Here is a 27128-nt window from a genome sequence, read left to right as displayed (position 1 = left end):
GTTTTTTATACTGACAAATCAACACTTACCATGGCAAAAGCCACTCGAGGATGAGGGTTAATGAGATTATCAGTTGGACGATTAAAAACAATGAATGGAATAGACCAAAGGCTCAATGAGTATTTATCGAAATTTAACTTGAAGATGACTATGTTGTAGCCTTCAGGGCTCATGGTAATTTATATAAGAAATTTTTGGCACTCATTCGTATCACATGTTGGCATCAAGAGAGGTGAAATTTGCTCTAATCTTTAAGCCAAAAGTTGATACAAACAATTGTACTTAAAGGGGTGTTTTTTTTAGATTACTTTGGGAATCACCACTTTTCAAGGTATGAAGCCATTCTATGATAAGGGCTAATGAGCGTTGGGTAAACGATGAGGCAACACCGTGATCATCAGTAAAAAGAGAACTTGAATAGCGTTTAATTATATAAGAGGCGAGCTCAACGAGAACTTCTTTACATTAGACTTGAACACAATCATGTTATAGTCAGCTAGGAAGCAGTCCCATAGTATTATGTTTCACATAGACAGTTCTAAGAAAGAAGCTCTGTACATAAAATTTTCATTGAGTTTTGAGCACAGAAAATGAGGGAAATTATTGATGGTAACTAGCTAGACAAGTGTTTATTGCGAAAGCATTACAAGGGGGGGGGCATAGATTGAAGCTCAGTCGAGTAATAAAATTGTTGCAATAGATTAAAGCATTTCTTTTACTTAAAAATAAAAAATTTAGTCTAGTATTTTTATGGTAAAAGATAGCAGTGGAATTTCCACAGGTCATGCTAGTAATAATAAACTGAATTCAGTTACATATTTATTTTGTTTTTTTACCCTATAGTCACCACTTATCAAGGCCCAGGGGCTATTCAAGGATAAGGGTTAATAGGTATCGTGATGGTGGAGAAGTTATTTTAGAGGACATCTTATCAAGAACTTGTTTACGTTGGATTTGAAAATGACCATGTTATAGTCAGTTGGAAAGCAGCTCCATGATACTATGCTCCACACACGAGCAGTTCTCAGCAAAAAACTCTGCTTGGGGAATTTTTGCTTAATTTTAGGCACAGATAAGGAATAAGAGAATTCACTAACAGTGGTTGTAACTAGTCGAGTATTTGCTACGAAGAACTGAAGTTGATATCTTAGCATAATTCCATCCATCCATTCATAGCTTTGAATCCCTGGAGAGGCATAGGGCATTCATAACTTTGTAGATGCTTTTGTAGTGAGGAGTTCTTTCTTTCAGAAAGGTAAATACAGCGCCTTCCCAAATGGTCAACCATCTGGTACTGGCCAGGCTAACGTTGCCTGACTTTGGTGATCTGACAAGAACTGGTGTGTCAATGTGATTGTGCAATACATTCTTAGTATAATTACAGCTGAAAACAATACCTATGCACCAAGTAGCCAATCAGTATATTAGCTGACGTTATGTGTTGTTTCTCATAGCTGGTTGAAGGTTAGTTGAAGATTGTACTTCGTGCTAGCAGGATTAAATATAAAAGGAATCATCTCAGTAACTTGTTACTGTTTGAGAAGGTTCACACTGACGCAGCAAACATAGGACGGAATTATTTGTCCAAAAGAGATCCTTGCTGAGATCAAAACTGCATGGATCTGTTGGCAGGAAAAAGATGATTTGTTTTGACATGGAGACATGGCGTCTTGTGAGCTTGTTAGCTGTGATATGTAGATTTGAGTATTCCGGAATAACTCATCTGTTCTTTCAAGGTGACCATACTAACAAAGTCGCCTATTCTACACACATTTCCTTATACTGTCCAAATTTAATTTTCCTCTATGATAATCAGATCTAAGCCTGTCTTAAACTCACATTTATTGTATCATTTTCATTATTTTGAAAAATTGTGATAGGGGATATTTCAATATCTACTGCTTCCTAATTTGTTCCAATAAGCACAGTCCATGGTCTATTTTACAAAGCAGCAAAACATATATATATTATTAAATAATTATGTTTTTTTTTTTTTTTTTTTTTTTTTTACATACCACTTATCAAGGTCCAGGGGTCACTCGAGGATAAGGTTAAAAGAGTGTACAGTAGACGATTGGACAATATAGTAATTATCAGTAATGGAAATTCAGTAAACTTGTTAACTTAAGGGGAACGGCTTATCAAGAACTTGTTTACATTGGACTTGAAGACAACCATAGTCTAGTCAGCTGGCAAGTAAGAAAACGGAAGACAGTTCCACAGGCGTGCAGTTCTAAGAAAGAAGCTTTGTTCATGGAATCTAAGTTTAGGTTTAGGCACAGATAAAGAGTGGGGGGAATTATTGATAATGTTTTCAGCTAGAAGACACTAATGCTTCATGCTCAGTCTAGGATGACAATTCCTGCCAGTTGGGAGATTCGAACCCAGCCACTAAGCCACCTTTGACTCCATTTGCTAAGCCTTTAACTCTGGGCCACCAAACAATTGTCACGAGAAACAAAGGAATTAATAACTAATAAATGCTCAATTCAGGTGCAGACATTAGACAATCCAGAGTGTTAGAATGACGGAAGTTTTGAACGTTGTATAAATGATAGTTGACTGCCTCTCAGACAGTGCCCGTCCTTTTGTTTAAATAGACATTTGGTGAGATTATTTACGGGCGCTGCTCTGTGGGTCGATCGGAAGAACTGCTGACTGTCAACGCGATGGTTCTTCTAGGTTCAATCCTCAGCTTGGGGGAGGTGCTAGTTTAGCGGCACTGATGAGTTGTGATACAACGAAACAGGACTATGTCGATGACTACAAATATATATATATATATATATATATATAAATAAAAGATGGTTGATCTAAGAGCCAAACAACTAAAGATTTTGAATCAGCACTGCTAATCTGAGGTCTCTATTGATGTTGGAAATCCTTGAATCATTTTTAAAGCTCATTATTCAAAATTAGATATATATATAAAAAAAGAACATACTTCTAAACCTTCTCACCAATAACAAAAATAAGATAAACAATCTGTAAACGATGTCTAAATTGGTTTGGACGTACCCTAAGATTGGCCCAAGAGAGAATTGCCAACCAAGTTCTCCAATGGAACCCTGATAGAAAAAGAGAAAGACCAAAAATGAACTCAAAGCAAAAAATTGAGAGAGATTTGATTGTAACTAGAGGGATGCTGTGGATCTAGCTTCAGATTGAAAATGATGGTATACTTTGACTGCCTCATGTTACAGAATATAGAAGTCCTAAGTTTAAGAAAAATATAAAAAGTAAACATAAAAAAAATGCAAGTAATATATTATATGTAAAATATTATTCCAAAAAATATATATATGCATGTGTGTGTGTATATATATATATATTAGATTAATAAAGGCGAAACTGCATAGCTTGTTCCATCATTATATATTTACATTGTATTATCTTCTAAAAGCCAAAATTTTTATTTTTATTTTATTGCATTTTAAAATAAAAATAAAAATCTTAAACTTTTTTTTCAATGCAAGAGAAACACAACATTGACGAGTTTTTAAAAATAATTTTATAACCTAGCGCTTAACCATTAGTAATCGAAAGAAAATTTTTTAAATCTCAAAAATTTATTTTATTGGGCTTGCCAGAATCTTAATCAAATTCTCATACATGTCCAAGAAATCAATACACTTTAAACCGTTCAAAAATATACAGTGTTAATATTTTTGAAGCTGAACTCGACTTTAACATATGATCATAAGCACACGATGAGGATTAATCAAACTTATCAATTGATTCATCTCTTTCGTGGCATTCAGTGCAGAAAGCGTGTACATGCCAACATGATCTGAAAAGAGTATATGTTGGTAAGAACAGAAGAGAAGCACTCAAGGTGAGACAAGCGTTTAATAGCGAGAAAAAAAAAAAAGAAAAAAAGGCGGGCAATTTAGAAACAGCAATGGATCGAATGGATTAGAATAGAAATAATACAGTTGTTGGTGCTTGTTTACATTGGTGATCTTTTTTAAGTCCACACAACTCAGGTGAAAACATTATGTACTTACCTGCCATGGCAAAATTAGTATAAATTTTTAAAATTACAAACAATGATTCAATAAAAAAATAATTACAAGTACAAATAGAATTCATCAAATCAGAGCTTTGTATGTTTTAATGTGGAAGAATTCTGCGACTAATTCAAACAAGCAAGGGAGATAACCATCGACTTAAAGATTCTACATCTTTAAACATAATATCAGGGAATGTAATGGTGGCTGACTTTTTATTTATTTGGATCATTTTTCGTATCTTTTGGAAGTTATACTAACTTCGACATGACACGTAAGTTTTTAATAATGTTTTCACCTGAAATGTGTTGGTTTAAAAGATCACCAATATAAATAGGCAGAGTTGTTTTAATATTACAAAATATTTCTGCTTTTGTTCCGGATGAGATTGTGTACATTTCTAGTATCCTGCTTAAATTTTCATCAATCTACATGACATATTTTTTTTCTGGTTATTTATTGCTGAAACAATTCATTGAACCTAAGTTTTTTTTTTTTTTTTATATAGCTCACGGGGGAGGAGGTAGTATTCATTTTTAGGTGCTTGTAAAGATATAGTCGACAAATCAATATTTTTAAAATGTCGTTTTAATCAAAAATAATATTATGTGCTTAATGGTCGTGTTGAAAATAGTAATATGTCCAAAAATTAAGAAAATTCATCAACTTCTATTATGTTTTTAGTATAAAAAAGTCTTACTATTGACAACAAATATTGCCGCCATGACACAAGTAATCTAAAATATTCCTTTCAGAGTTATGTCCCCTGTGTGTAGATTCTTACTGTCTACTTTATAACGTCTAAGCAAAATGCAATTTTATCCAATTTTCTGTAAAAATTACTTTTAACTATAATTTTCTACTTGATGATTTTTCATAATTTTTGGACATATTACTATTTTCGGCACGACAATTAATGATGTAATATTGTTTTTGCTTAAAGCAACATATTAAAAAATAAAATTGATCTGCCTATTCAATCTTAAACACCCATTTTTCTTCCCAAAGGTATTAAAATATAAGTGAATCTAACAGATCTGATTAGACTTTAATTTGGTTTAAAGATGCGTTACATTATTCGTGGCTTCCTCATTATCAATGAGTACTCCATAAGTATGCTTGGAGTAATTAATGTCAATCTCGAGGCTGTCAAAATATTTATTATTTAAATATAAAAGATGAGACTGTAATTTTGTTTTCCAATAATTAATAAAAGTATATAGCAATCATTACTAATATTGACAAAAATTATTGTAAAGAAAATACCTTAGGGAAATTAATAAAAAAAAAAAAAAAACTATTTGCTTTGCTTTGCCTATTGATCCGTGATCTATTGTCTTAAAAAACATAGTTCTTGTTTAGAATTATCTTCATGTCAAACTAGCAGTTCATCCTGGCTTTGCTTGGGGTTCTATATATTGTTTATAACTTTATGTGCATATTAAATAGTTTGAGTCATGTCCAGGGGACCTACATCTAAAATTTCAAGTGTTTAGACCCAAAATTAGCGGAGGAGTTTGATAGAGTCTACAAAGGTTAACTCTTTCAACTTTGACCTCTTGGCAGACAAATTTCCGCCCCAAAACTGATTAAAAAGTTTGCTGCATGCTGCACATACACTTTATGTAAGATTTCAAATGTTTAGACCCAAAATTGGCTGAATAGTTTGCTAGAGATCGCAAAGGTCAAATCTTAGCAGCCAAAAACCGATTAAAAAGCTTGCCCTATGTCTGAATACACCTTATGTAAAATTTCAAATGTTTAAACCAAAAATTGGCTGAGTAATTTGGTAGAGACCGCAGAGGTCAAATTTTTGTAAAATTTGACCCTAATTTTGACTCCTCAACATTTATTTTGAGCTCAAATCAAATTAAAAAGTTTGATCCATGTCTAAGTAACCTACATCTAAAATTTCAATTGTTCAAGCCCAAAATTGGTGGAGGAGTTTGGTAGAGTTTTCAAAGGTCAAATCGTTGAACTTTGACCCCCTTTTCTGGCCGAAAACCTATTAAAAAGATTTTCCCAAATCTCATTACCTCTTATGTCAAATCTCAAGTCTGTAGACCAAAAATTGACAGAGTAGTTTGGTAGGGAAATATATACACACAGACAATTTCACTTTTATAGATATATAGAAAATAAAAAAGAATCTATATGATGTACATACCAGTGACAAAAAATGAAAATATCCAAAAAGCATATAAACTGATCAAATAGTTTTATTTTTAGAAAGAAAATCATTTTTAAATGATTAATGGGAATGCACAGGCATTACAGCATAAATTTATTAAGTTTGAATTGTTGAATTACCTCTCTCTTTTTTTTTTTTTAAAGATTTTTTTTCCCCCCAAATGCTCATTGGTTACTCATATTTGATCTTTTTTTTTGTTATCTAAAATTAAAACAACTTGATCAATATGATTTTGGAATATGATATTTTCATTTAATTATGAGTAAATACATCATACAGGCATTTTTTATTTATTTTTTTTTTTTTTGATATAGGCTAGATTCTGAACAAGAACCAAGAATTTCTAATGTTTAAAAGCAGTTTTAAGATATTTATTGTGCTGTAAATTGTGTTAGGGTCGGTAATCTGTGTTTAGCCATTTTGAATCTGAGGAAGGGGATTACTAAAGTAAATACATAATCATAATGGAAGCGAATAAGTTATGTCTAATTTGATATTTGTAAAATGCATACATTTGGGTTACGCACTTACTTCCTCTCCACTTGATTCTAAATGACTGAATATAGATTACGAACCAACATTATTTACGGTACATTAAATTGATTTAAACTTCTAAATGTGAAATTTTGGCCGGAATTCCCTTCCTACGAAAAAAACAAAACATTTGTTTGATGTACGTACCCGTGATAGAAAGAAAATATCGAACACCAAAAATCATGTAAATTGATCAAGTAAAAAATCATTTTTAAGTGAATCTGAGTTTATTTTCAATGCTTCTTCTCCCTATGTTAAGAATGGCTTTCAAAAATGTTGCAAGTTTGAATTATTTTGAGTTATTTCCTTTGTTCCTGCAACCTGTTTTCATGATGGCATCATATCATTTATTTCTTTAGCCACAAATTTTAATATTCTTATTCGGTTTTGTATTACAATCCATAGGGGTATGAAAAAGTTGTCAACAAAAAAAATATATATATATATAACAAATAAATGTTATCAAAGGCAAGAAAAGTTAATTTTCTACCTAACTGAATAAGCTTTTAGTGTTTTTATTTAATGTAAAATGTTTATTCGGTTTGAAAAACAGGTAACATTGAACGCTACTGGAAAACACGGAAAAAATGGCCATGATGTCTCTTTACATTTTTGAAGTCTCGACAATCACTTCAAAATAAGAAATAAAACAAAATAGTGGTAGAAACCCATCCAGTAATTGTCACGGTAACATTTATTGTGTGGGTTTGTTTTATTTCTTATTTTGAAGTGACTGTCAAGTCTTCAAAGACATTGCGACCATTTCTTTTTTACTCTTCAGTAGCGCTCAACGTTACTTGTTTTTTGAACCAAATAAACATTTTACATAAAATAAAAACACTAAAAACTTAACCAGTTAGGTAGAAAAGTAACTTATCTCGCCTTTGATAACATTTATTTGTTATATATTTGTTTTTTGACGACTTTTTGTACCTCTGTGGATTGTAATACAAACCCTCTTATTTAAAAATAAAAATACTTGATCAATTTTTATTAGTTTTGGCGTACGGTATTTCCTATATATCATGGTTATGCACATTGTACAATTTTTTCTTTATTTTTGGTTTTTCATGAATGGGAGGATTCTGGACAAGCACATACATTTCTTTTTTAATGTATGCATATGTTGCATTCCTACACCTGTTTTATACTCTCAACAAACCTGTTTAGCAACAAAATCCCACCCCTTCACTGTAGAGGTTCTAATATGCCAGAAAGCTTGTTCCCTCAGATTGCTAGACTTTGTTACTTGCTTCCCTGACTTTACTGACATGCAGAAGTTTAAATGTAATGTAAATCGACATCTCACTCATCTCCACTAAACATGGTCCCAAATAGTAACCCTTTATGTCCAAGTGCCAATATGCCTTGTTTGAGAGAGGAGGGGGATATACCTAAAAAAAATAGATCACAAATGATCATGTAATATAAAATGGTTGTTGTCTTCTTTCTCTATGGTATTTCTTTAAAAATAATTAATGCCGGTATTAGTAATGACTATCTTTACAAGACTTTCTGAAATTCTTAACTTAGAACAAAATAAGTAGAATCAGAGTTAAGCTTCATACTACAGATACAAGGATCGAATTGCTTTGAGAAAAATGGCTACTTAAGAGAAATAAAAAAACAAAACAAAGGGAGATAATTCATCATCCAAAATAAAAAGGAAGATTAAAGAGTTCTTTCTTTATCACCACACAACTAAATCTTTGATATAAAACGAACGCGGATAGGTATTAATAATAATTACTTTCTATTAGTGTTGGAATGATTAATTGGAATTGGGAATCGGAAAAATTTGTGCCTATTTTCCGATTTAAAAAACGATTCCTTTAATTATCTTCTTTATTTAATTTTGTTTAAAACAAAATCGTCCGCTGTTGGTAGTAATGATAAAATAACGAATAATTACTAATTTTAGATCACCCCCACCCACACCCTTCCAAGTATATTTTTATATTTGAGAAAATATTTGTACATTTAACATGTGTTTTTATGGTAATCAGGAAAAATAACTTTATAGTTAAATACTTAGAGATTATAAAGAATTGGTAATTATATAGGAATCATCCCATCACAACTTTCTATACTAATAACATAAGTATTATATACTAATGGTGATATCACTAGGATTATCTGACATATAATCTGTACTAATATTATTATAAAAGAGTTCATAAATTTATGATCAACTCATCAAACCGTGAAATTCTTCTTGTGAGGAACATAGCGCCAATGTTTTAAGGAAAATCAATACGACCGAAATCTGGAATTGCAGTCGGGTTTCAGCAGTAAAAGTGTTACCATGACAACACAAAGAAGTAGGATAACTTGGATGAAGTACACATACCCGGATCACAGTCTTCATCTGTGTTACTAGACTGAAATGTGGAAACTCCCACCTGGGTCGGGCTGCACGATTCTCGTCGATCTAATCCCAAACAAATGAAGAATTTGAAAGGTGTAAGAGAATATGTAAAATATATAAACAGGGAATAATTAGTGGCGGACATTACGGTGCGTTTGACGAGAAGAAGTGAAGACAGATGAGCGACTGAATAATAAACACGAACGACGACAACGAAGGAACAAAAAGGCGTGTGCGTCAACCATAGCCGTGCTGAATGTGTGGAGAGAAACATAAGTCACAACTTGATAAGTGATAATAACACATGTGATTATGCAAGCTAAACTACAAACATTTAAAAATATCAATTACGTATGTATATGTGTAGGTGTGTATGCATATATATATAGATATATATATATATATAAAGAGAGAGATACACGTGTGTGTGTGTGTGTATGTATACATGTGTGTGTATATATATATATACACACAAAGAGAGAGAGAAAGAGATATAGTAGTTGTAGTGTATAGAGAGATGTATATACATGTGTGTGCGTGTGTGTATATATATATATATATATATATATATATATACACACACACAAATATACACGTGTAGATGTGTGTGTGTATATATATATATATATATATATATATATATATATATATATAGAGAGAGAGAGAGAGAGAGAGAAAGAAAGAGAGAGAGAGAGATACATGTGTTTGTGTGTGCAATTCCCTAGTTGAGATTTATGTCAAGTCACCAGAATAACAGCATTCAGTAAAGACCAAGTTCCCTAGGTATGTCTATATTACATGAATACAGAGAAACGTACATACACAGAATGATAAAATCCAAAACTTTATATACAGTAGTTGTATTTTATAATTTTGAAGAAGATATTAGATATGTTGTAGTTTGCTCGTGGTTTTTGCGGATTATTTAAAATGGACACAAGATGGACAACAGAATTATCACTCACCGCTTATGCTGCTAGGCTTACGTCCCCACAAGCCAGGAGTTCGTTTCATATTCTTCTTTTTCACCGGGGCACATGTGACGTCAACTAATTCAATACAATGTTTATGAACATTCTGTTCACAATCTGAACGTGAAAAAAAAAAAAAAAAATAAAACAAGTTATCAATTAATAAAATTAAAATTTTAAAAATAATTTTTATTAAAATCAAAAAAATAAATCTTGTTTCACTTTTCTTATGATGAATATCGATAATTTTAATTATTCAAACTACTGTTCTTATCTTGGATGTTATTTTCACAACATTTTGATTAATGTAACCTTTGTCCTTCTTCAGGTAAGTCTTGTTAAACTAGGGAATCTATACAGAATTTCTCACAGAATTTTCCATTTAATCTTCTCGTATCTATTCTCCATGTTCAACAAGATCCACTTGGAAAAAGGTTGAAGGTTACATCGACTGAAACATTGTGAACATAACAGTAGTCCAAATAATACAAATAATAAAAAAAAATTATTTCAATATTTTTTTTATTTAAAAAATAAAAAAAAATTGATTTATTTGATTAAAACACTTATCCTAAAAGAAGTATATTTAGAAATTATTTATTTAAAACTTCTTTCTTGGTTTTTTAACAATTTTGCTTGCATAAAAAATGAAATCAACACATTTAATGTAAATTACTTCTCACTCTTGATCATATCAAAGCAAATGTTTTAACACTTGTGCCAATGGTCTTGTGTTTATTGTTGATATTTTTTTTTAGGACAAGAAGAATAAACATTTTAGCAACATCTGTAATTTTCCTTTGGGCCGAGAGCAAAGTGTAGTATCTGTTCTTCAGATACTGCACTTAAATTTTTTGTTCTCTGTCAGTGGAGGAGGGGCCTTCACGACTGAGACAATTTTTAATTTTTGTTCCTTTTCTCCACGTTAAAGAACGACCCTGGTGTCTAACTCTGCCCCATGAACATCTGTATTTTTCTAGAGTTATCTATAGTCAGTCATAAAGATTGGAGTGTCTTTCAAATATTATACCTACTATCAGACGTATATTGGCCAATGATGCTGTACTTTCCAGTATATTGCAAAACTCTCAAGTGGAAGGATACAATTAGCTTAATCTATTATTCAATCAAAAATTTGTTGGTAAGTGGTTCTCACATTTATATATGGTATAAATGAATGCTCTAATCTAATATGTACGTCGCGGCTTAAAATGCTGACTTGGCAAATGAGTCGTCATTTAGTGGTGGAGCTACCAATTGAGTTTTCTTCTTTATCGCCATATTTAAAAGAAAGATAAATTTTTATCAAAATTATTCAAATATTAATGCTTATCAATATGAGTAAATGCAAAAGTGGTTGTTCCATGTTCACAAGAAACGTTAAAATTTATTTTGAAGAATTTCAAGTCGAGAATTTTGCAGAGCTTTGAAAACCATCTAGTAACAAATACAGAGAACAGAAAAAATTTAACTCGAGATATCATATACTGATAGCTATTGACACCCAAATCATCAGATTTTATTTTTAAATCTGCATCGATAAGACTCATGATTACGCAAGGCTTTTAATAAAACATCAACATTTACTTTTAACTAGTTTTTTGTTGTTTTTAAAAAACACAAAAAAAGTATAAATAACTTACTACTACACTGGTATCCTTGATAACCAACACCCCATATAATACTATGGCAGTATACACATTCTGTCAGAACATAATAATGCTGAGGGATATACTGGTGATTACGATGAGTCTGAAAAAGAAATGAACAAAGTTAAAGAAATGAACAAAAAGTGAAATGAATAAAAAGTGAAATGAATAAAAAGTGAAATGAACAAAAAGTGAAATGAATAAAAAGTGAACCAAAAATTAAAATAAAAATATTCTCATATCACCCCCCCCCCTAAAAAACTGCAAATAAAGTATCAGAGTGATTAAGTATAACACAAATACGCCCCATGCCAGAATTATATGCAAATCGATATTTTTGTTCTAACTCCGATAGTTTTCAATGAAAATTCATGAAACTTTGCACGTTATACGACAACACTAACGCATGCACAGATATAAAATTTTAAGCTGATCTGTGCAATAGCGAGCAAACGGCAGCCATTTTTGGTGACTTGCAGTTTTTTTTCAGCGTGCCAACTTTATATGCAAGATGGGACATAAAGGTGCTTTAAGTCAAGCTGAGAAGTCTAAAATTGTTCAAAAGCTCCATAATAAGATTTCCACCTTAGAAATTGACAAAGAATTACACCGTAATCATCGTACAATAAAAAAATATTGTACTAACACTCAACTTTGCAATGGACGTTCTGACAAAGAAAATTCCTAAGAAATCATATTTGTTAGGTCGAACAATGAGCAAGATCAAGAGAGAAGTTCACCGTAACTGATGTGCCCAAATCAACTCGTTGCCGTATCCTGAGGCCGATTACAAAATTTGGAAAGTCAGAGGTCCGCCCTCAATTGAAGGATATCCACAAGAAAAAGAGGATGGAGTGGGCAAGAGATCACATGAAGGTGAATTTTCAAACTGTTTTGTTCACCAATGAGTGCCGAGCGACCCTTGATGGACCCGATGGGTGGAGGGGAGGATGGTACCATAATGAGGGTCTACGTCCTCAAAGGATCAGGCGTCCACAAGGAGGTGGTGGTGTGTGATGTTCTGGGCTGCAATCATTGGCAATGAGTTGGTATGACCATTCAGAGTCGCAGATGGAGTGAAAATTACTGCCAAACTCTACATTGACTTCATTAAGGAACACTTGGGACCCTGGCACAAGAAGAATAATTTGGCATTCTGGAAAAAGATGGTATTCATGCATGATAATGCTCCGTCTCATTCTGCAAGGATAGCCATTGAATATTTGGAGAGAGTTTTTGCCAGACATGGGAAAATAATGCGATGGCCAGCCTGTTCTCCAGATTTAAATCCCATCGAAAATCTGTGGAGCATCTTGAAACAAAATATTTACTCCAGAGGAAGGCAGTACAATTCCAAGGATGACCTCTGGAATGCTATTCTTACTGCTGCCAAAGACATTTCATCAGATGCAATCGAAAGTTTGAGATCTTCAATAAACCAAAAGCTTTTTGCTCTTGTCAATAAAAATTGCAATTATATAAGATATTGATTGTACTATGAAACAATATTGAAGTTGTTTGTTCTTTATTATTGTTGTTCTCAATTTACAAATTCCTAGAATAATTAATGTTTCGATAATATTTTAGCACTTCACCATATTTTTGCATTGGTTTGCATATAAAGTTGGCACACTGAAAAAAAAAAAAATGCAAATCAAAAAATTGCTGCCAATTGTTTATTACTGTGCAGATTAGGTTGAAATTTTGGATCTGCACTTGTGTTAGTGTTGCCATACAACGTGCTAAATTTCACAAATTTTCATTGAAAACTATCGGAGTTAGAACAAAAATATCGATTTGCATATAATTCTGGCATGGGGTGTAAGTATGTAAAGTAAAAATAAATTGTTTTCAACAAATTTCATAACTATATTTTCTTTAAAATAATTTGTCAGTATTAGTAATGATTAACGAATTGATAAGATGGCGGTATAACTTTGAATATACATTTGAAACACTCCTTTAAAATCAATGTGACAATATTACTTTCTTTTATTTTAAGTAATTCTATTTTGAGAGTAGGTACTTTAATAGTTATTAATCAAAGAGATTCAAAATTCTTCTGATTTGTTCCTTTTAATGGCTGATAACATCAATGTGCAACACTATTGTAGATGTACTAGATATTTTTAGTATGTTAAAACGGGAAAAAGTTATAGTCTGTTGACTTAGAATGAGTGCTTTATGTCAAATTGATGGTTGAATATTAATTACTTTGCATTCATTGTTGCATTAAATACTAATCCTAGTAATTCCTAACTGTGCATCAAACAGATATCCTAATACTCCATTTGCCCTACCTTATCATAAAAAAGGTCCATACAAAATTTCAGCCAGATCAGCACTGTAGTTTCCAAGAAAACTTCTAGAGTAAATGTGGTATTGTGGCGACTCATCCGTATTAATTCCTAACTGCGCATCAAACGGATACCAGAATACTTAGTTAACTGTCTAATCATAATAAAGGGCCATAAAAAATTTCAGCCAGATCAGCTCAGTAGTAGCTAGGAAAAGTGGAACAGACAGACTAAGAGAAATATAATTTAGATCATGGTTCTTTGTTAACTGGACAGATGCACCTTTTCGTTGTCATACAGTGTCATCTTCTCCGATGCTGCCATACTCATTCCGCCAAAGCATTCATTTGCTGATGATCGCCATAGAAACTTTTTTTTTTTTTTGTTTTTACATGGTGGTCACCACTTATCAAGGCCCAGAAGCCACTCGGGGATAAGGGTTATTGCGTGTACAGTAATCAATGGGATAGTGTCGTAGTAATTGTTAGTATTGGAGATTTGATAAAGTGTCTTAAGGGGGCGATTCATCAGGAATTTGTTTATGTTGGACTTGAAGACATCCAAGTTGTAGTCAGGTGGGAAACAGGCAAGCGGTAGAGAGTTCCATAGGCGTGCACTTCTAAGAAAGAAGCTTTGTTCATGGAATCTATGTTTTGATTTAGGCACAGATAAAGAGTGGGGAAAATTATTGACAGTGGTTTCAGCTAGACGGGTGTTTATCGTGAAAGATTGACGAGGGGGGACCAGACATTGGAGCTCAGACGAGCATTTGCCATAGAAATAACGATAAAACAAAGACAGGCTCACAACGTCTCTTCTGTGGGAGAGAGGTTGAGAAAAAAGCATCCCCCCACAAAGTCTATTTTGTACTCTGTCAAGGCAGGATAGGTTGTTTTTAGCAGCTCCTGCCCAGATGTGGCAGCATTACTCTATCTTTGGACGCACTTGGCTTTTATATAGATAGAGAATTGCATCTAACTAACTTCTAACTATGCTAATAATAATTAATAAGGTGACTTCCTAAAAGGGTGAAACTCTTTGACTCGACTCTTTGGCTTGGGGACATTTACTCAGAATGGGTTGGTTCTTCTCATAGAATACACAGCATCCTGGACGAAAGCAAACAACAAACGACTGTCTGCAGTGGCTAAGATAATTATGGGCAATCAGATGTGGGACCAGTTACAAACATCGTAGACCTGAGGATCAGAAGTAGGTTCAACGCTGATTTTGATAGTCTGTAACCATATATTTAATTAGCCTCCCAGGCGGCTAGGAATTGTTGAGTTATTTAATTTGTGGATGAGCTAGTGGTTCTGAAGCTATGGATTAATTAAGTAACTCTTTGCTACATACAAATGATCATTCATTATACAGTGTGAAGCGATAAAATTGTCGCCCTAGAAAAGACAACATGATTCCATTTCCGTTTGATGAAAACCAGTTTTCTTTTTTTGTTGTTGAGCAGTTGTGTAAACATCCTAAAAGCGATTGGAGCCTTCTATCATGTCTGAAAATGACACAATGTTCAACGAGCGAGATCGGAGATGCGCCGCTGTACAAATCATGATCTCTACCGATCCAAGTTATGACAACAGGACCATTGCCAGCACCCTCAAAATGCATTGCTGGATTGCCACGAATAACAGGGATGTGCTCAGTATGATAAAAACAAAGTTTCTGGCCACGGTTATGGTCTTTGGTGTGGTTTCAAGTGAGGACCACGTCATGACAGCTCACATCTTCAAAGTCAGTGAACATTAGCAGCAAAGTACCTGGATGTGCTGAAGAGTGTGATGATCCCTGATGCAATCAGGTTGCTGCTGGCAGACTGGGTGTGGCAGCAGGACTCAATGCTGGTCCACAAGTCCAAAGAGACCCAGGTGTGGTTTTAGAAAGAGTGCTACGACTAAGAATCTCAATGTAAAAAAAAAAAAAAGAAAGGACTATTCCATAGAAACACTTTCACTTAGGGATGTTGACAACCTTCACACTATCCCGCGTGCAACTACCCAACATCCTTCTAGAAAGAATTTATTATAGAAAGGTATCCGAGAAACAAATGCCAAAGAATTCATCATGAATGATGCTTAACGCAACAACTACAGGAGCACACATGCACAACAAATACCTGCAAAACTTTTTCAACCTATTGAAGATCCGACTTCAAAAATTAGTGCAAAGAAGCAGCAAATTTGATTCCAAATTAAAATATACACAAATAAAAAAAAAAGAATTAAAATATACACAAATAAAATAAAAAAAAGATTGGAGAATGATGGTCTTTCCAAAAGTAAAGCCTCCTATTTTTGTTTTTAACTTAAAAAGTTGAAGGAATACAAAAGACGTAAGTAGTACCATTAAAACGATTGCCCCTTTTGTGCTCCAGAATTTATTTGCCCTTTCGTGAGGAATTCAATGACGCATCTCTGCTACTGACGCACATCTAGCACACGGGCAGCTTTCTTAAAGTCTCACACTGTCAATATCTGCAACAGACGGATGAAACTTTCAAGTCGTGAATGCATAAGTTCAGTCAGCATAACAATGTAATTTGCAATCCTTCTGATCCATTCAGGCAGAATAAAATATAGAAAGCATTACTTTTGGAGTACCCCTTGTAGAAACCTTTTAAAAGAATGGTTAATATTAGAGAAATGAAAAAAAAAAAAAAAAATGGTAGCGCTAAATAAAAGTCTGTGACTTACTTTAGTTTTGACTCTAATACCAGGGAGCTTAATGCCTTTTTCTTTGCGTTCTTTCATCACAAAACTTTGTACTCGCTCCAAGATATTATTGTGGGATGATGGCTTTGGAACTCCAACGTGGCGAAGAAAAGTGGCCAATGCCCAACCTCGTGCCTGATCGCGTGCAGATTTAGCACTGTCTTCCCTGCCAACAAAAACAAGGTGATCGAGAATGAAACAAAAACATTTAATGAAAACTAAAAAAACCTCACAACATTGTTCGGTAATGAATAAAGACTCCCATGTACTTGTGCTCCCAACCTCGGAACCCTATACCACTATTTTTATAATATTCAAGTAATCTTCTTCATTTATGTCATAATTAGCTGGCCACCCGGCATTGCCCGGTTGTACAATACTTGATATTTTATGTAGATTGCTCATGATTTATTACAGAATAAATCCTCTATTGATTATTATATATTACGAGTAATAATTTGCCTGATAGATTAATTTAATTTGAAAAAGAAAAAAAAAAAAAAAAAATTCAAATTCTGTCTCTGTTTACAATATCACATCAGCTGATATTTGGGCTTGATGATGAATGCCCCGGAGAAGTCACTTCTGATTAATTAATTTTAAAATATGCAAACAAAGAAATGATTTGCAGTGATTTTAAATGATAACTCTTCTTTTATTGTAAACTGAACTCATAAGAAAATATTAAAACAAAATGGCGAAGTACACCCGGGCTTGAACAGACCATTCGATCTGTAGTCGAATTCTCTACCACTGAACTAAATCTCCAGATGACAATAAATCTATTTATTTAAGAAATGAGTTGAGGGTGAAGGAATGAATGTTTTTAGCCAATTTTTCAATATTTGTCGTCGGAAGGTTCGAGCTTGAAAATGATACCGATCTGGCAAAAATCCATCACCTCTGTGGAAGGTTTTTGCGAGATACACAAAAAACACACATTTTGCCTTTTATATATATATATATATATATATATATATATATATATATATATATATATATATATATATATATAGACTAGCGGGGGGTACCCGGCGTTGCCCGGGTGTTTGGAGGTGTAAAAGAAAAAAAAATGTTTTAGTGGAAAGGTAGGATTGAGCCTCGAAGCCTTGATGTGAATGTGGAACCGAAAAAAAAAAGTCAGACACCTAACCGTCTCGGCCACGAGGAAAAAGAACTGATAAGGGCGTTAAGTGAATGTTTATGAAGCGAAATAAGCAAGTGCGAGGAAGTGGCGTGGTGTCTGACCTAGTTTTGCACTGCAAGCCAGATTATTCGCTTTTCGAAGCGGTGAGCTGGTAAAAGTCGGGTAAATTAAATACGCACGCGACCCCTGTTCGTAACTCTTAGATATTATCATTTAGACGTGATATAAAAAGTTTACAGAAGGAGTGAGCCAACCGATCGCTTCTCGGAAAAAAGCCTTTCGTGGACATACACAAAAAGCGAACATACATACATACACATTTTCGCTTTTATATATATAGACTAGTGGGGGTACCCGGCATTGCCCGGATGTTTAGAGGTGTGAGTGTATGGGGGGGTGGGGGGATAAAAACAAAAGAATAAGCGAAGTAAGAACCCTGTTTAAATATAAAAAAAAAAACAATGTTAAAACTTCTTTAAAAAAAATCGTTGCCTGGGTGTTTATGTTGGGGGGGGGGGGGCTTAAAAAAAAAAAAAGTTTCGGTAAGTAGTTAGGATCAAACCCGAAGCCTTGAGGCGAAGGTGGAAAAGAAAGTGTGCAAAAAACCTGACACGTTACCCGCTCGGCCAAAAAAGAGCAACTGAAACACGTTTGAATTTATTTATTTAAGTATTAAAAACAGAATTGACACGTGCCCGCAATAAAAGTTAACTCTGCTACTTCTATTTGACCTCATTAATGAGGTCAAATAGAAGTAGCAGGGGACCAGCTCCCCATAAAAAGGGGATTATCCAGATTGAATAGCAATTGTCTGATATAAGGAGTTCGACCCCACATTGATCAAAGCCGATTGCTACTGGACGTTTGCCGGTGCGATTGCCGGGAACAATTGAATTTGAATTAGTTTTGGTTTTCTACAAAAAAGCTGAACGAACACAAGACGGGCTGAAATAGCAAGAATTTTGTAAAAATCAACGTAAATAAATCTAGAAGCGACCCGCGTTCCCAAATCTTCGATATTATAATCTAGGGAGTATATAAACACTTCTAAGCGATAGTATCCCCCCCCCCGGATCGTCGTCGAAAAAAGCCTTTTGGAGACATACAAAAATACGCGCGACGCATTTGCTTTTTATATACATAGAGATTAATATAATATTAATAAGATACAAGTGATTCAAACTGTTCAATAGGGACTGTAGATATGTCCTGAACCAGCAGGATAACTATATTTTACAAAATAATTTGAATTATTTTGTAATGTTTAGGGTGCAGTGATTTTTTTTAGATTTTTTTATGAAGAGAACATTATATATATATAAAAAAAAAAAATGAAATGAAAAAAAATGAAATGCAAAAAAAGTGAATGAAAAAAAAAAAAAATGGTTTAGATAAATACTTACATGAAATTCTCCATGTGAGGCATGAGATGTCTTTCAATAATTTTGGCTTCTTGACTTTTATCCAGGTTGAGTCTAAGTTCATCAACCCCGTAGATATTACCAAGACCTTTAATATAAAAATGTAACATACTTAACAAAAATTCATGGAAAAGCATGTAACCATCACAAATTATGGAGAAAAAATATTCTATAAGAGGAATTCTTAGAAATAGAAATTTTCTGTCAAATTTGTATTCTAAATTATGAGTATATTTTGTCCAAGGAAATAGTGAAAAAGAATATATTTCCTTTATGGTTGAATCTTGGGTAGTTTTTGACTTTTAGCTGAACACCCAAACAATTTTCCTTAATATAAGCTCTCAGGGTTACTGAACAACAAAATGGAAGTAAAAATTGTGTCTAACATCATTTTTAACTTTTTATTTCTCGCTATCCCCTCCTCTCTATTTCTCTTCCTCATCTCACGACTGGGGGAGGGGGGCTTTGTTGAATTACTACATAATTATATGTATTTCAAATATAAATCTTAAAGTTTTTCTGATAGCTCAAAAGAGTAAGACTAGAGCTATAGTAAAAATATTTTAATATTATATAAACCACATGAAACACAAGGGAACAACATTCTTGTAAATTCATAAAATAGTTAGATTTTTTTTTTATTTGCAGCATACGATTGTTTCAGCCCACCACCAAGATATCTATAATGTTCAAATATGTGTGGCATTTTATTTCTCAAAATGGCCTCAATACTCAATTTCTCAATGCTTTAAAAAAATTTAAAAAAATAAAAAAATGGGGGAGAAGTAAGGTAATCTCCCAAACAGAGAAAATACAATATAACATTCTATATTAATTTTATATTTTTTTTTCACAATTCCATATTTTTCCCCAATACCAATACAATTACTGATTCTGTACTAACTTCCGGACTTTGATACAATTACAGATTCAGATTCTTCATAAATCTCTAAATATTTAACTATAAAGTTGCTATTTTTCCTCGATTACCAGAAAAATACATGTTAAATGTGCACATATTTTCTCAAATGTAAAAATACACTGGGGAGGGGGCGATCTATAGATTTTAGGGTTACTGGTAGTTTAAAATCAATAAATATTTTGTTATTTTATTATTACTACCAACAGGTTCTGTTTTAAACAAAATCAAATAAAAAACGATACTGAAAAGAATAATTTTTGGCATCAGAAAATATGCACAAATTTTTCAGATTCTGATAACCCAAAAAGTTCCAGTTTTTTCAATTCTGGATTCTGATTAATCGTCCCAACACTAATATATATATATATATATATATATATGACTAATGCCTCAATGATATTGAGATGATAGTTCGACCTAGCACTGTATAAAACAGAAAACCACATACAGTGCTAGGTCGAACTATCATCTCAATATCATTGAGGCGTTAGTCATTAATAACTCTCGACCTAGCCTGTGTAGACAAAAGATTTTGAAACATCAGTTGGAAATATTTACTGATTTAAAACCACCTGAACAGTGAGAATTATATATATATATATATATATATATATATATTTTTTTCTCTCACTGATTTTCCAACTGAAACCAATTTCCCTCTTTCCTCATTCGATTCTTAGCTTTTAATTTATCATTCTGACGTTTCCTCTAAGAGGGTTAGACGATAAGGCCTTAAGGAAATTTTAACAATTCCACCTGCCCGTTTTTTTTGTTTCTTTGATCTTTTTGATTTAAATTATGTTTCCTCTGAAATTTCTCCTTCCATTTTGCTGTACCAAGAATTTACTTATATATATATATATATATATGTTATAGTGATGAGACGATTCCAATACAATTACCGATTCTATTCTAAATTCTCAATTCTGATACAATTACTGATTCCAATTCTTTTAAATTTGTAAATATAGAGTTGTTTTGGAGGGAGAGTTACCACAAAAACCATGAAATACTTTCCTAAACATAGAATTACACGTATGAAGATGATCTATAGATTTTAGTTTTATTGATCATTTAAAATCAATAAATATTTATCATTAATATGAGCCATGGAAAATTAAGTTTTAACTAAAAACAAACAAATAAAAACAATGAAAAGAATCGTTTACAGCATTGGAAAATAGGCAAAAATTTGTCCAATTTCAATACAGATTCTGATACCCCCAAAACTTTTGATTTTTTTTTTATTCCCGATTTTGAGTGATCTTTCTCAACACTAATATATATATATATATATATATATATATATATATATAATGTGTGTCTGTGTCTGTGTGTACAACTTTCCTACAGCCCACACCACTTGACCAATCATGACTAAACCTGGCATGATAATGGTGCCCCACCTAGGGATGGTGCACACCATTTTTCATGGTTAAGGTAAAGGTCATAGCCTATATATATATATATATATATATACTCCCCTACAACCCACACCACTGCACCAATCATGACCAAACTTGACATCCCTAGATCGAAGACCATCATCATGTTAGGCTTGGTCATGATCGGTCCAATGGTGTGGGCTGTAGGAGAGTATATATACATAGGCTACAACCTTGATTTTGTATATATACATAGGCTATGACCTTGACATTTCTAGAATGTGATTCTAAACAAATGTTAACCATTGTAATTGTTTTAATTTTTATGTGTAACAATAGAAATGTCAACTTTGATATAATCTATTTACTTTAAAGAGTTGAATGTAATAATCAAAGAAGAAAGCACCCACATGTGTGTATCGTGCGGATGGGATCTGAGAGAAAGAGAAATTAAGATGGCAGCCATGGATTTATAAGGTGTATTCTCGTCTAGTCTCATGAGATCTCATCTTCCACGGCACACGTATGCAAATGGCATGGGATCAGTTTTCTAATAAAATGCCTGTTGACAGAGGTGCTGGGAGAACACATGCTGGAAGTTGAGAGAAAGTTGACTGTGACCAATTCTAGCTTAACTTTTGCTTATTGTATTTGTTTTATTTTGTTTACCAGCCTATTTAACTGCAAGTTCATAGTTGGATTTTAGTCACTTCAGAAAGTAGTTAAATTTTAAACACCTGAAGCAATAGTTGCTCTCACAACATTTCCTTACTGCAAGGGTGCCAGCAAATGGATACCCAAGCAAAAACCCACACAAAGTGCGGATATCCTTGCCAGTATGTGTGTGTGTGTATATATATATATATATATATATATATATATATATATATATACACACACACACACTTTTCTGTTCCTATCGAATCCATAAAATAATGAATACTATAAAAAATGTGTCCATATTTATTTACCTCTCTACCAGGAGGCGACACAAGGTCAGGTGTAGTTTTGAAAAGCTAGTGCACTAGGCAAAGTTCATCTTGTTCTAAAAAAAAAAAAACAAAATGCCTAAACAGTTCCATTGGTATTCCTCAAAGAGAATGCAACACCTTGGAATGTGATCCTCTTGACTTTTAGCTGGACATACAGACAACTTTTCTTTATGTAATTGATGCATGAAAATTACCAATTTGTGTATACTATCACGACCCTTTGAAATAAGTTTTGAAGGTGTTAAATTAACAAAGTCATTTCTGGCTTGAATTAAAATTTGAAAGCAAACGTCAAATAATATAGTTCATTTGTGTTCTAACCTGTACCTCTACAAAGCCACCCATGCATAGAGTATTGTTGCCACATCTGGGCTGGTGCATCTACCCCTAGTCTCTCCTTTTTGGATAGGGTCCAAAAATGTGTCCCCAATCTAATAGGTTCCACTTTGTCAATCAAGCTCCAACCACTGTCCCATCACCTCAATGTTGTATCCCTGTGCCTGTTTTACAAATACTTTAATGGAATGTGTTCTGATGAACTTGTTGCACTTGCGTACTCTCGACGTACATATCCCTGACAAACACACGTAGCAACAAAATCTCACCCCTTCACTATTGAGGTCCTTAAATGGCAGAAAGTTTTCTATACCAATAGTTTCTTCCCTCGGACAGCTAGATTTTGAAATTCCCTTCCTACTGCCTGCTTCTCTGACTGTACGTGGAAGTTATAGTGGAATGTAAACCAACATCTTGTTAATCTTTCCTAGTCACAAATAGTAGCCTCTTATGTCAAAGTGTTGATATGCCTTGTTACGGGTGAACGTGATTTAAAAATAAAAAAGAACATAAATTTTCTTGTGTGCACATATCAAAGGTTACAACTAACAAAATTTTCCGTTATGAACTCACCTAATTTCTGTTTGTTCCAAAATTCTTTCAACATACATTTGACGATGGATTGAGCTTCACAACGAGCCTGTACGAATACACATCGAAGACTATCTTCCTTGTCACTTTTTGTGTTGAGGACATCATCGATGCCCTTTACAATTTTTTCATCAACAGATACTCTCAACGGCTGAAAATGCAGAAAGCACAATACGTAGGTTTAAGTATTATTTTAAATATTTTATTTATTTACAAAAAAGATCAAAGTTTATATTCATGTTTCCTAAAAATAAGTACCTTTTAAATAAATTAAAACAAATTGTTTCATTATTGTTACGTAGAATCTAAATATCTTATTGTCTTTTTTCTTGTAAAAACAAAAAGAATAAACAATTATAACTAAAATAAAAACTAACAATATTTCACCGAGGTTAGACATTTTAACTTTTCCTTTCTGTTGCCAATTGGACTGTGGTGCCGCCCAGCAGGATCAGGTCATCATCAACTGACCCCCTCCATGTCTTAAACAATCTACCACATGGCTTTCATTCACTGACATGGCAATACTAGTTGAAACATTGTCGTGCAACATACTTTTACAACAGAGGACAGTAGAATAAGACTCTTCTCTATAAACTGGCCCCTATCACATAACCCCTTATGCAATATGCCGAAAAAAAAAAAAAAAAAAAAAAAAAAAAAATGAAGACAAACATTTATTAATTTATTTTATTGCGGACTATTATCCTCATCTGTTTAGTTGCTGCTTCACGACGTTTCAGCCAACTATTCCTTTGATCTTTGTCAGGTGGTAACCGCAAAGGGATAGGAACTCTGAATCTCCTAACTGCATCCTCAGCAACAACAAAACTGATGAGGATAATAGTCCGCAATAAAATAAATTAATAAATAAAACTCATCTCAATAATGAATTCCAATTAAAGAATATATATACCATTCGGTACGCACCCGACCATGGAAGATTAGATAATAAACGTGGATTTATAAGACCAAAAAATTCAACCTTGATCGCCTTTTGGGATCAGTGTGAGCATTGTCTGAAGATAGCGGTTTCAATTCTACCCAAAGCCTGCCAGAGGCTTACTTGGCCAAAATGTGATGAGGTGAAAACAACTATGGAAAGCAGTAATTGCTGAGGATGCAGTTAGGGGATTCGGAGTTCCTATCCCTTCGCGGTTACCACCTGACGAAGGCCAGAGAAATAGTTGACCAAAACATCGTAAAGCAACAACTAAATGGATGAGGATAATAGTCCGCAATAAAATAAATTAATAAATAATACTCCTCTCAACAATGAATTCCAATTGAATAAAATATAAACTATAATCATGTCATTAAAAAAAGAGTAAGAAGTGGACCGTGGGTTTACTTTTGGCAAATTTTCGATTCCCTTATTTTGTCCTTTAGTCCTTACATTCCATAAGCAATGTTTCAAACTACGAGGGAAGAATTGTTTTTGGGGTCAGAAGAATCTATCCATCTAATACTTATCTTTGGCTAAGTTTTAATCTTGAAATAGTATTTTTTTTTAAAGCTCCTTACATCAAGCAGCTTCATGCTTTGTCTGGAGTGATTTCCATAAAAAATAATTGTAATATTCAAGTCATACTTACAGCATCGTTGATCAAAAATGTGGAATATATTTCATAAGCCCATTTTCGTAATTCTTTGGCATTGCCAGGAGCGGTGGCATAGATTTCAGTTATTACATAAAAAAACTGTAAAATAAGAAAACGTAATTATTTTGAAACAAAAACAAACGAACAAAAAAAAAAAAACAATGCTTTTTTTAATAAATTTCATCAGTTAAACATAATCTGATAATAAATAAGTTATAACAGCCTGTAAATTTAAATTACTTATCTGCAAAAATCTACGCAAAAAATAAAAAAGTTTGTTTTATAGGGTTATTAAAATACTAACTGTATAAATTTAACAGTATTATATAAAACAAATTATTACACTGTTTAATACAAATAAAAAAGGAGAAAAAATAGAAAAAAAACGTTTTTGTTTTTTTTAATTATAAAATTTTATGCCAGCATTTAACAAAGTTCAAACAATTTTTATTCAGTTTTTGGATTAGTTTCCTTGTTTTGATTGTTAGCATGTTTCAGCCATTTTGTCCTCCAGTTTTCATTCAGAGAAAGAACGTGTCTCTCAAGGGGGGGGGAGAAAGAGGATGAGAAGGAAGTCAAGAGAAGGAGGACATGGGGAGGAGGACAATGGGGAGGAGGACAATGGGGAGGAGGAGGAGGGGAAGGACGACAACAAGGGGAGAGGAGGACGACGATACAGGGGAGGATGACGATCAGGGGAAGGAGGAGGACAAGGACAATAAGAGGGGGGAGGAAGATGACGAGGGCAACAAGAGGGGCAGAAGGACAATGAGGGCGACAAGAGGAGGAGAAGGAAGACAATGACAATGGGGAAAGGAAGAGGGCGACAATGGGGGGGGACAATGGGAGGTGAAGGAGGACAACGGCAATGGGGAGGGAAGGAGGAGGAGGACGACGACAATGGGGAGGGAAGGAGGAGGAGGACGACGACAATGGGGAGGGAAGGAGGAGGAGGACGACGACAATGGGGAGGGAAGGAGGAGGAGGACGACGACAATGGGGAGGGAAGGAGGAGGACGACGACGACAATGGGGAGGGAAGGAGGAGGACGACGACGACAATGGGGAGGGAAGGAGGAGGACGACGACGACAATGGGGAGGGAAGGAGGAGGACGACGACGACAATGGGGAGGGAAGGAGGAGGACGACGACGACAATGGGGAGGGAAGGAGGAGGACGACGACGACAATGGGGAGGGAAGGAGGAGGAGGACGACGACAATGGGGAGGGAAGGAGGAGGAGGACGACGACAATGGGGAGGGAAGGAGGAGGAGGACGACGACAATGGGGAGGGAAGGAGGAGAAGGACGACGACAATGGGGAGGGAAGGAGGAGAAGGACGACGACGACAATGGGGAGGGAAGGAGGAGGAGGACGACGACAATGGGGAGGGAAGGAGGAGGACGACGACAATGGGGAGGGAAGGAGGAGGACGACGACAATGGGGAGGGAAGGAGGAGGACGACGACAATGGGGAGGGAAGGAGGAGGACGACGACAATGGGGAGGGAAGGAGGAGGACGACGACAATGGGGAGGGAAGGAGGAGGACGACGACAATGGGGAGGGAAGGAGGAGGACGACGACAATGGGGAGGGAAGGAGGAAGAATACAACAATGGGGAGGGAAGGAGGAAGAATACAACAATGGGGGAAGGAGGACAATGACGACAATGGGGGAAGGAGGATGATGATGACAATGGGGGAAGGAGGATGATGGGGAGAAAGAGAATGACGAGGGGGAGAATATTGATGATGATGATGATCATCATCAGGAGCGGTACCATCAGTTAAAAGTGAATAAAAAAAAATATATTTACCAAGGCTGACGGATCATCATTAGAAATGAGGTAATGCAGTAAAATAGAAAGGTAGGCTTTCCTTTTTTCGACTTCTTCTAAATGCTGGAACGGTTTATGGTCTTCGTTCTGAAACATCACAAGACAGAGAAACAATTTCGAAAATTCTTTTCAAGACAAAGAAAAAATTG

General features: G+C 34.2%; 1 protein-coding gene across 40 annotated transcripts in view; it reads right to left on the bottom strand.

Annotated features, from left to right (window-relative positions):
* The window catches only part of LOC145248812 (rho guanine nucleotide exchange factor 11-like), a 609361-nt gene that overhangs the window by 130988 nt on the left and 451245 nt on the right, over positions 1–27128 (bottom strand). For 25 of the 40 annotated variants that reach the window (XM_080110472.1, XM_080110474.1, XM_080110473.1 and 22 more), the window contains 8 exons: positions 26959–27066; positions 25136–25240; positions 23523–23691; positions 19297–19402; positions 16729–16912; positions 11718–11826; positions 10069–10191; positions 9086–9166 (listed from right to left, as the gene is read on the bottom strand). In XM_080110472.1, the coding sequence (XP_079966598.1) occupies positions 9086–9166; positions 10069–10191; positions 11718–11826; positions 16729–16912; positions 19297–19402; positions 23523–23691; positions 25136–25240; positions 26959–27066 (985 nt within the window). The remainder of the gene's footprint in view (positions 1–9085; positions 9167–10068; positions 10192–11717; positions 11827–16728; positions 16913–19296; positions 19403–23522; positions 23692–25135; positions 25241–26958; positions 27067–27128) is intronic. The other 15 variants (XM_080110478.1, XM_080110479.1, XM_080110491.1 and 12 more) reach the window with 1 other exon arrangement.

The sequence above is a fragment of the Euprymna scolopes genome, chromosome 27 (assembly GCF_053919585.1).
Source record: "Euprymna scolopes isolate OS-2025 chromosome 27, ASM5391958v1, whole genome shotgun sequence".
Taxonomy (NCBI): domain Eukaryota; kingdom Metazoa; phylum Mollusca; class Cephalopoda; order Sepiida; family Sepiolidae; genus Euprymna; species Euprymna scolopes.
Note: the sequence above shows the minus strand (reverse complement) of the source record. Positions and strands in the feature narration are given on the sequence as shown.